General features: G+C 35.8%; 1 protein-coding gene across 1 annotated transcript in view; it reads left to right on the top strand.

Annotated features, from left to right (window-relative positions):
- LOC103608305 (potassium channel subfamily T member 2-like) overlaps positions 1–11,385 on the top strand; it is a 74,759-nt gene extending 63,374 nt beyond the window's left edge. The window contains exon 5 of the mRNA XM_008592751.1: positions 10,905–11,385. Coding sequence (XP_008590973.1) covers positions 10,905–11,243 — 339 coding nt within the window. The 3' untranslated portion in view covers positions 11,244–11,385. The remainder of the gene's footprint in view (positions 1–10,904) is intronic.
- The last annotated feature ends 709 nt before the right edge of the window (positions 11,386–12,094 follow it).

The raw sequence follows: 12,094 nt of genomic DNA, 5'->3' as shown, positions 1-12,094 counted from the left end.
CTTGCATAATGCAGCCAGATTAATGATTATTTTCCTGATTTTACTCACATGATGAAAAAGCTATAGTGTATGCTCAATGCCGACTATTTCAAATCAAATTCCTTCTTGCTGGATTTTAAGCTACTCTATACTCGAGCCATTTTTTATTGATACTCTTGTCCTGTTCCTGGTACAAATCATTTTTCCAATTATTTTGCCTGACCAAGTGAGCAGTGGGCTTGGAACCAGATGATCTGGATTTAAATCTTGGCTCCTCCTCTTACGTTCACACTTAGCTGGCTGTGAACTTGGGGACTCCTCAAAATGTAGCGGCATGAAGATTAAGTAGGGAACAATATTATCACTTCACAAGTTAGAAAAAAGACAGAAATGGGTAAAGTGAATTTTTCAGAGTTAATGGCAAGTAATTCTGTTGCAAAGTACTTAGAGTAACACAGATCTTATTTCATCATTCTTTACTGGTGCATCCTTTTTGAGTGGACGACACTGCCTCAGAAAATGTTCATGTTGATACACTAAAATTTATAAATAAAATTTATAAAGTATTCCTGTGCTTTGGAAAATACCTCATAATATCAGTTGAACATATATTCACTGATACGTTCACTAACCTCCAGTGCATTCTACTTCACACACACCCATGCACGCGCGCACACACACACACACACCCACACACACTCTGAGTCTGAGCTCATCTGTAATTTTCCTTCACTTTCTCTCTTATAAAGATTTTACTCTTAAATTTTTTTCTTACCCTATTTATGATTCTTTTTCTAATATTTTCTAGCTCTGCTGATTCTTAATTTTGTTCATTCCCAACCCCAGGAAAGCATTTTTTACTTGCTTCATTTACTTATTTTAACTTAATATGAATCTCACTGGCACACTTCTTAACAAGAGGCTATTTAAGTGTATCCAATCTGTTTGATTTAATTAAACTGCATAATGATGACTCTCTGTCCACTTAACTTCTTAAACTGCATGGAGATCATTCTTCCACTTTGCACTGCCACAGTAAGTAAATTAAGCCTTAGTCACAGCTCCTTGTCAAATGGCTACTAGAGTCTACAAAGTGAGAACTAAAGTTGATCTGAGTGACCCAGGTCATCATAAGGGAGTGATAATCTATAAGCAACAGTACACTTGGATCAATAGTACTGTTTCAGGTAGCTTCTTTGCATAAGAATACGATCATTGTATCTACCAGGTCTTACATCACTGTGTCTGTTCTTTAATTAAGGCATTACACGTAATTCAGAAGTTGTCTTTCCCCAAGCTCATTCCACTCCTGCAGGTGGAATATGCTAGAGAACCCAAGTTTGGCTCTTTTCTGTACACACTGTTTTCATTTTATCAGGTCAGCTTTGATGGCCATGTAAAACTTTCAGGGTGCTGCTGCCATGACCCGAGGCATAATGGGTCTCCTGCAGAGTCCTGGGCTCAGGGCCTCTGGTTTCAGCAGAGCACAGGATGCAGCCAACAATTGCCACTCTAAAGGTGTGTGGCATGTGTACAGTTTCTGACACCAGAAGCCCATAGGCAACTTGGCCATCATGGGTGGTTCGGAATCTCCAGGAGGCATTAGAGGAGGCCTCTACAGTGAAGCAGTGTCAGCGGGTGTGGGGGATGAGGGTGGGGTTGAAGGGAACTAATGTGATTGCTTGTTCTAATGCAGTTTGGAGGGATTTTAAAGCCTTTTGTTTAAGGGAGTTTCATTCCACATCGGCTGATTTGCAATTAAGATCATAGATATGCTTAAGCAAAATTTGAAATTTGTCAGAGAGGAATATGTTGCCTCCAGGACCCCAAAAGGCCTAAACATCTTCTTAACATTGTGGATACTGACAGCTCAATAATTGTTTCTTGACAGTGTCAAGGATGGAGCGGCCCTTGACTGATTAAATAATGCACAGAAATTTTACTAAGTTGGGGGGACTTGCACTTTGTGTAGAACAGTGGCCCATCTCTTCTTGTGAGCGCCTTTTTGAATGTTTGTACATCCTGAATGAGTATGTCAAATGAAGCTCCTTGGAGGAGGATGGCATCAGTGTAACATCCCACATGTGTTTCCAGAGGAAGATGCATGCACTAAAAATCCTGCAAAGAGATTGTGCATGATAGCAGGACTGTTTAAGTAACCTAGGTGTAGCCTAGTAAAGGGTTATGTGTCCCTTCGAAGAAAAAGGGCAACTGTGGCTGAGGGGTTGTCAAAATTGGCATTAGGCAGACATATTCGTCAAATCTATGACTGCAAAGTATTTAACAATTACTGATTGAATGGAGTCAGTTATCTAAATGAGCAATGGTGGCTTTAATATATGAAATCATAGTACTAGGTTTGGAGTAATCTACTACGGGGCTTCATACATTCTTTTCAGGTTTCAGAACAGGCCAAACTGAGCTATTAAGTGGAGAAGCAGTGGTGATTGCCACCCTTTCTCTAAGTAGTTCTTATATAAATGGGTTTCAATACTTGGGGGATCTGTGACAATCCTTGATGGCCTTATTAACTATTTATTTTGGAGAGACAGAAGATCCATGTGATCCTATTTTGTCAAGCTAATTGTAAATGCCGAAGATTTTACATTTAACCTAATTTAATTTATTATTCGTTGGATCAGAGCATCCATGATTATGATGGGATATTTTAGGACAATGGATGCTACAACCATGGAGGATTTAGGCAAGAAAATAACTCTTATAGTTAAGATGAGGCATATCTATTTGTCCTCTATTTTATATTTAATAATCTACTCAAGAGTATAAAGGTACCTTAATTTTAGTGCAATCCCCCTTTTTTTCATGGAGTCTCAGTGCAAACTTTGATTAAGGTTCTGAAGGTTGGACAATTGGTACAACTCAGGAGATGTTAAAGTCAATTTGGAATTTATGTTGTAGGGAACAAAACCTATCTTTTTGCCTTAACACATTCTTTTAATGAACTAAGAATTTCCAACTGGGATAAATTCTATACCCCTGTTTTAGTTTTCTGCTTCCTCCTAAGTATCCAGTTTTGTTGTTGCTGCTGTTACTGTTGGTGTCTTCTCTACTCTGCTCATATCTATAAGCTTCCTCTTCCAGAGACTCTCAAATCAGTAGCATAAGGGTAATGGGCTCCCCGATGGTGGTGTTGCTTTATCAGATTTTATGTACCCCAGGCACAAGTTGGGGTTGAATGAAACCCTTGGCTGTGCCACAGGGGTTCATGAGTGTTTTTCCTTATAACTGTGGTGAACAGGATCTTTGTTATTACAAAGGCATACACAACAGCAGCAGCAAAAGCATTTTGTAGGGGCCAAATGAGCTATCTTGTTTTAGTAGTGTGAACCTCAGCATTCCACAGGGTCACTGCTCTTCGTCCACATTGGCAACCACCCAATGGACCTGTGTAATGCACAGGGTATCAGTCTTTCCCTGAAACACTCTATAGAATGAGGGCCAGTGCCTGGTTGAGACACAGAACCAATGGCCACAGAGTAGAAATTATTCCCCTGAGCCTAATGTGAGTCATGTTTCTTACTGGGTGCTAGACATGTGATTCAATATGAGACACACAGGTAGGTCTAGGCTGAGACACCTGACAGGGGTCACTTTAAGGACAGCCCCAGTTCCAAACTCCTGTCCCTAAATGACATCAGTAAAACTTCCAACTTAGTTTAAATCTAAACAGAAACTTGGGAAGACTCAGCAAATGCAGCACAAAGTTGCACAGCTCAAAGTACTAATGTTCCAGCAGGTGGAAACACACTTAAAGAACATGCTTGCCTATAGTCAGCACAGCCAGTTATCAGGCCAACACATAAGAAGAAAGATCCCCAGCGGTTGTGTTCATTGCCTTGATACCCTGCTTGCTGTGCCAATTGCTGAGACCACCCTTCATAGAGAGGATAAGTCAGCCACCTCCCAAAATCTGGTGTTGAGATTAATAATTTCACACATGCAGCAAGAGGGTATGGGAAAGGGCTCTAACTAACTTAATGAGGCTCTCTGTGGAGAGTGGGGCAGGCTCCCAACCAGGTCAAAAAATGGATTGAAAGAGCAGAGAAAAGAACTGGTTTGACATTTACTGTGATTAGGAGTTGGGGCTGGAGTGAGAGTTCCTGGATGGAGAGTGAGACTTCCATGGTTTCAGTGGGGAGAACTCAGGCTTTCTTACCAGCTTGCCCAGATATGGAGTAGAAGGGAAAGGAAGAATGTCGGGGCTTGAGAGCTGTCAGCAGTCAAGCACCAAAAATGGAGTCAGACTATTATTACAAAAAGAACATGACGATCATGTCCAGGATATAAATGTCTTTATAAATTGAGTAGACGGTATACTTAAAATTTATAAGTATGTGATAAAAATTAATGACTAATTATATACTGTCTATCTGTCATCTAATAATTTATGGATTACTTTACTAAAACTCCTAGTATGAGACAACAAACCAATCAAAATGAGGGCAGAGTTCCTTCTCAACTTGTTCTTATTAACACAGATGAATTATTTAAGTTTTAAGTGCAGACATCTACCATGTAGTTAGCTATTACATCATATGAGTATTTACAATCCTAAAGCAGGAAGAAAAAAGGAAGATCTTTCTGGGCTTGAAGCAGTAGGAAAGGCATCAGGAAATTAAAACCCTTGTAAATCATTTGTTTCTGAATGACAGCTTGGAAAGTTCGGAGGAAAAGACACCACCAGCATGAGAAAGAATACCAAGACAATAAATAAACTAAATTTCAAATTCCTCCAAGACCGAGTATAGGTAGAAAGTAGAGATTTAAACATACACATGTACACACACACACACATAGAGCAGGAAAGCAAAATCACCAAAGTGTGAATATGCAAGTTAATGTGTAAATTCAGAAACAACAAATAATAAAAAAGGGGATGCAACTGGCTGGAAACACAAAAGTAACTATGATTTTCTTTTAGGGATAATAAACAAAGAGTAGGTAGGCAGATATGAGAGAGAGAGAAGCACTCTGTCAGACAGTAGTGGAAACCAGGACCATAAATTTGTGGATTATTTAACATTATCTCTTAATGGAGATCTTCAAATTTTTTTTAACTTGGACATAAAAATAAATTTTGACTTTGAAGTCGTAGAATTAGAATGGTGAGGCAGTGGAGGCTCCACTTACTGTGAGCAAACCTTATATTTGTAAAATTATAGACGGACTTGAATGATACCTAAGAGATCACATAGATGAAATATCTCAGTTTTAGATACGGAAAATAAAGTCAAGAGATTAATTTTAGTTACGTCTCCACCCCAATTATTGGCTTTAAATTTCTTTAGTGAATATGTAGCTTTAGAACCTATTTTAGAGTTTCATTACTACATTCTCATAAGTTTGGGGTTTTTTTGTCATGAAAACCAGGAAAAGTATTATTATTACTATTTTACAAGAATCTCAGTGATTTGCTAAAGGTCATGGAATATTCAACTGATGTTGTTGAATATACAGCTTAGTTATTTGGTTCTAAACTCAGTATTTTTTAGACTATTAAATTGCTTATTTTTTATTACCTCTGTGATTCTGAAAATTTGTTGAAATGCATCTGAATACAATGTAACAGGCTATTTTCTATCTCCACTTAGATCATAGACTATATGAACATTTTAAACTGGGACTTTGAAAATTGGTGAAAGCTCTTTCAGTAGCTTTTTGGTTTTTGTTTTTTGCTTTTAATAAAAATAAGTTTCCAGTCGACGCAGGGCCACTAGCCATGCTACATATGGATTTATATTTAGGTGATCTTCCAAATATTCTTATAATTTAAACTTTCTTTAATAAGAAACATTAAATTTGAAATCTTTTATAAAATGTTAAACTAACATATCTTCAGTGATTTCATTTTCTTTTGTTTTCTTTAGCAACAATTCTGAATGTCTTCAGTCACAAATCAGATAGCACAGTTTAGAATACTGTGAAGTCTATAAAACTATTCTTAAAGGAGTCACAAATCCAGATTACAAACACTCACTTTCAAATTACTGGGTGAATTGATTTATTTTAAAATACCATTTTGTTCTATAGATTGTTCAGTAAACTATAACATGAATAACTGTTCAATAAAAAATTGAGAGGAAGTTGAATTGAGCCATTTTGTTGTGCATGCATGTGCTCGTGCATGCTTGTGTGTAGTGTGGAAGAGTGTTTGATATATTTTGTGAATCTGAGACTTTCTACCTTTCTGAAAACAATAGCATAAGCTATTTTAGGGAAAAGAAATGTTCCCTCATTTACAAAATTTTCAATTATTGTTCTTGTGAAGAGATATTTTTAGCCTTTTAAAAATCATATTAAGTTTGGGCCAGCCCGGTGGCGCACTGGAGAGTGCGCCACTTGGGAGTGTGGTGGCGCTCCTGCCGAGGGTTCGGATCCCATGTGGAGACCAGTTCCCGCTCACTGGCTGAGCGTGGTGCGGGTGCAACACTGAGGGTTGTGATCCCGTTACCGGTGAGTAAAAAAGACAAAAAGGAAAAAAAAATCATATTAAGTTTGATAAATATTTGAGAAATAATATAACTTTTAGAAAATGACAATATTTTAAATTGGTGCAAAAATTGTTGGAGTAGCCATATACATATTCATTTCCTTATTGAAATGTATGTATATATACACACATATAAATATTTCCAGAGCATTTCATGTGAAATATGTAAAAATCTTATTTTATTCTCACAAACATTAGTGTTAAATCTTGATTTTTCAAGTTAACAATTAGGCTTCCTGCAATAAAAATACAAAAAAGTCAGAATCCTCTCGTTACTCATAGAAACAGTAGACAATAATTAATAGAAACAGTGCAAAGTAAAAAAAAAATTCACTTTTACTTTAAAATTTTTCTTTAGCTTCACCGAACTTCAACCAGTGCATCTTTGCCCCCAATAATTTGCTCCTAGCACCTTGATTTCTTTGGAAATAGTCACTGACAGAGAAAACTGCACCAAAAATATGAGTCATTTCCTCTCTTTTTCATACCCATTTTTCACTTTTACATACACCTCAAAATTATTTCTTTTTCTTTTCTCCATTCATTGCCCTTTTATACAAGGTCAAAAGTCATAATATTAATATTTATTGAATATTTTCCAAGACAGGCACCATATTATGTGCTTTTCATGCATTATCTCTTCTATTTTCTCAGAATTAATAATATAATGACCATTATTCTAATAGGGAAATTGGAATGACCTTAAAGAGTTTAAATTACATAACAAAGAATGCAAACATGGTAAGCACTGGAACTGGTATTTAAACCCAGGTCTATCTGTTGGTGAAACCCTTGCTCTTAACTACACTATCACTAGTTCAGGAAAAGTCCTTCAATGAAGGCATCACTGTGTATCCCAGCACTGCATTATTTTCACTGGATTATTATGTCCCATTCAAAACACAATAGAGTCACAACCAAAATTAAAAATGACATCAGGAAAGTATACTTAAAGTGGACCCCCTTTTTTTTTTTTCCTTTTTGTCTCTTTTTCCGTGACCGGCAACGGATCGCAACCCTCAGTGTCGCGCCCATACCAGACCGGGACCGGCAACGGGATCGCAACCCTCGGTGTTGCACCCGCACCTCGCTCAGCCAGTGAGCCGCCGGTCTGTATGTGGGATCCGAACCCTCGGCGGGAGCGCCTCCACGCTCCCAAGCAGCACACTGTAGCAGTGCGCCACCGGGCCGGCCCAGGACCCCCTTTTAAAGCACATGTGCATGTGCACACGCACACACACACGGAGTACAGAAGGAGTAGAATAACAAACATATATTACCAATATTATTGATGTTGTGGATATTAATTTTTATTTGAATATAATAATAATAGTATTATGTGAAAGTTTGCAGTTGAAAAATGTTTTCTTTATATATTAATATGTTATATAAATTTTCAGAACATTTTTGTGAGAGAGTGCTGCTTTGCCTCACATGGAGTGATGGGGATGCAAAAAGGATTACTCAAAGCCCATTTTGTCTGAGCAGTGAGAGACCCCAAAGGGGTCAATTTCCTGGAACCCTCAAGAGACAGGCATTCCTCCTTTGGGAAATTAACCATGAACTGGGGTTCTCTCCCTGTATTTATTCTCCAGACCAAGAAGTTACAGAAAAGGAACATAACTGGAGTTATGGCTAAGTATAGTTTAACAATAGAAGCTGGTAACATCAGTGAAATAACAAAGTGACATTCCATAATGCAATTTGTAAAAGGTTAAGTCAATCCACCAATAAAACTTGTTCTTAGCAAATACTGTCTTTTCCTACAGCAATTTCCTTAGTGTATTTACATAACACTCAAGTAACTTTCTTAACATATCAATCAGTAGGTCAACCTGCTCCAAGGACGTCTGTCCTTGAGAGCCAGCAACTTCGCTGTGTTACAATTCTATATCCACAACAGAGACTATAGCCTGGGGAAAGTGTCCTGTCTTTTGCAAACTTAATATTTCTATATGTAATTTTAAAAGTCTAGGTTATACCTAAAACTACAGGGCTTGGAGGCCCTGTGAAACACATTTGCTTTATAAATGTTAGTATACTCTATAAGATAGAAAATCGGTGTTATTATTCTCATTTTTTTATAGAGGTTATGCAGCTTTTTGTAAGGAATGAACTTGGAAATGTCCATAATAGCATGCAAATTTGTGTGTATTAATATGTAAAAATTCAGTGTGCTTTTCATTATGTTATGTTAGAGGGATGAGTAAAACGCATGAAAATTCCAAACATATAAAGAACGATTTATTTGTTTTGGGTTTGAATTTCTTAAAATTAATCTCAAAGTTTTTCTCATTTTTTTCTCTAATTAAAATGAATTTTACAATGAGATGTTACTTATTTTATGAAGTTATGGAAAAAAAGAACTTGAGATATTTTTGGATTTTTATGTGTAAATTGAGATATTTTCTTTTTGGGGAATTCAGAATAATGATGAATAGGGTTTTAAATATTGCTTAACTAATATATACACAGGCTTCAGTTCATGTTTTAGATGCATACTATACATAATACCTGATATGCATGACTAAGGAAAAGTATTCACAAAGACAAATAATGTTTTATCTCCTGCTTGGAAGAGAAGTGAGTCCCCACATTCCCTCTTAGAATATTTACTAGTCTGTGATTCCATGACTTGAATTGTAAGTGACATTACATGAACATAATATCTTGAGGATTTGGTCTAGCAAGATTACTATTTCTACATATTTGTAGGAAATCAAACTATTGCTCATCAGGACTTATGACTGGAAAGACAGAAAGATCACTTCAAATAAACCTAAGACTATAAACTCTGCAAGCGTCTAAATATGAGTGAACTAACATTTTCATTTTTGGTACAAATTACATCTAAACTACTGAATAAAGATTGACATTCTTTACTGATAGTAGATATTACTCAAGAGTTTATGTATTTTGCTTCCACAGAAAAGGGTTTTCAGTATTTTATCAAGTAGGTGAGAACAGAGTAAGTTAAGACTTATAAAAAGTGCCCATTATTGCAAAACCACAGTATTAAAAACTTTTAATGCTTCCAACTCATGTTCCAAAAGATAAAATATGGTTTCTAAAATTTTTAATCAAATATTCTGTTACCATGGAGATATGAAGGTTGAATAAAGTATTCTTGATTTTACTCTGGTAGAGTACTATTTTGAAATAGAAATGTGGGTGAATATTTGAATTTTTGGCTGAATTTAAGATGATATAATTTCATAGCTTGCCACTGGGAATTGTCTGTAAGGCACTGACTGAGCCTCCATAATTTATGTTCACTTTTAAAGGATTTTATTGGATCTACTTCCTGACCTTTCTTACATTGGTAATTTAAATTCCATTACTCTGAAATTGGGCAATACATGCATGTTATAGCTAAAGTTCAAGCTTCCATTCATAGAAGGAGGGAAACACAGTTAGCAGATTCATGAATGCTACTTCTATGTACCATAAAATTCAAGAAGTTGTTCATTTGCATGTGCATGTTTTTAGAAAGTAAGAGTTTCTGCTTTGATCAGCATGGCATTTCAGATGACTTCCTTGAATAAAAAGCAAAAGTTCTTAAACTTTTACTGAAGGATTTTGCTGAAGCTTTTACTTATTAAGGACCTATAATCAAAGGAGAACTTCTTACTTTAAAAATCAGATTTACTAAAAGAGTATAAGTCAAAATAGACTTTGTGAGTTTGTTCATTGTTTGGAAAATGGCCTGGTTTAAGTTCTAGTTGTGATTCTACAATACATTTCTGAAACATTAATATTTATAACATGCTTTCACTTAAAATACTTAAAACTTCCTGAAATGTGTTTTAATATTTCAATTAGGAAGACATTTTGTGTGGTGTATGATAAATGCTTGGGTTAAAAAGTGATTTTTGTTTTCTTCTGAGGCATGTGAAAGAAGAAAAACCAATTCACATTTTATAAAGTTCATTCCAGTACCATCTATAGAAAGAGCAATAATTTAAAAACCTTTAAAATATATCAGTAATTCCAAAAATAAAACAATTTTTATAGTAGTCATTGAAATTGAATGTGAAATACTTGCAGTAGAAAAGTCTATTACATGGACTTTACTTGGATAAAGCTATAAAAAGCTAGTTTTTTGTATGTTTCAAACAACTGAATGCTATGATAAGAAAACCCTTATGCATAAAAAATTAAATCCTTTCATAAAAACTTTTGTTAGAAGATGCAGATATTTCATTTGGTTTGCATGTAAGTTCAAGAACATCTATTTTCTAACAGTGTTTTAGTAACAGAAAATTAGAATCGAAGATGATGGTTTTGCTCTTTCTGAGGAAACTCTCAAGAGAAGATATAACTATGCCAAGATACTGACTAATGAGTATTATTTCAACTGTAGGCCGTGATTATACCTAAAATGTCTAATTATCAATACCCATTTCCTTTAAAGTCTCAAATATCTATCAGTGTAGAAGAGTGGGAAGACACCAAAGACTCCAAAGAACCAGGGCACCACCGCAGCGGCCACCACAACTCGACCTCCAGCGACCAGTTGGACCATCCCTTGCTGTGGAGAAAGAGCGTGCAGTGGGCCCGAAGACTGAGCAGAAAAGGTCCAAAACACTCTGGTAAAACAGCTGAAAAAATAACACAGCAGCGACTGAACCTCTACAGGAGGTCAGAAAGACAAGAGCTTGCTGAACTTGTGAAAAATAGAATGAAGCACTTGGGTCTTTCTACAGTGGGATATGATATGCTCTTTAAAACTACTGTATATGTGGACTTGTGATTTCTTGCCAGTAGTTACATAGTTGGCTCTAATTTAGTATAGAATTGCATTTTTGTTTCACAGGTCAATTTGTAGGCACTGCTGACACATATCTAATCTCCTTCAGAAAGTTTAAATAATAATAAAAATAAAGTGCTAAAAATTTTAAGCATTTACTTAGTCCACTAGGCACTGTGCTGAACCCATTGCATAACTTATCTCAATTTTAATATCACAAAAAATCTGAGCCAAACCCTCTGTTTCCATTTTAGAGATGAAGAAACTCATAAGTTAAATAGCTTGCTAATTAGCTCATTAATAATCAAGCTAAGATTTACATCGAAGTCTGTCTGGCTCCAAAGTCTCCCTTACACACACACACACACACACACCCCACACACATACACACACACACCATAAATCTTATTCTAGGGCCTAGGATAAAATGAATTTGAGGCATTGGTAAGTAACTAACTGTAGCAGCCATCAATGAACCAAAATTTTCCAATAAAATTTCATTACTTTCTTGTGGTCCAGAAACAAAAAGTCTTCAAAAGCTTTACTTTTGAAGCTCAAATAATGCTTTATCTCATATAGTATGGATCTGTCTCAATAATTGTTAGGCTCCTATGTTGATCTGTGATTACCGTATAGACCATATAGACTCAACTTAAATAAATAATTCAAAGATAACTCTAAAATCTATCATTCATCACTGTGTGAATATTATTTTAAAAAGAAATTTGGTCAACTCAAAAGAAAACCAAATGATAAATAAGGTCTTTTGCTATATACACACCTATAATTTTGGTAAATCAGGACCTGAAATTGTGTCAGTATTATGCAGGTTAAGAATAAAATAGAGTGCATTT

The sequence above is a fragment of the Galeopterus variegatus genome, unplaced genomic scaffold, assembly GCF_000696425.1.
Source record: "Galeopterus variegatus unplaced genomic scaffold, G_variegatus-3.0.2 Scaffold8278, whole genome shotgun sequence".
Lineage (NCBI taxonomy): Eukaryota > Metazoa > Chordata > Mammalia > Dermoptera > Cynocephalidae > Galeopterus > Galeopterus variegatus.
The sequence above is the reverse complement of the archived record's forward strand: the minus strand, read 5'-3'. Positions and strand labels throughout refer to the sequence as shown.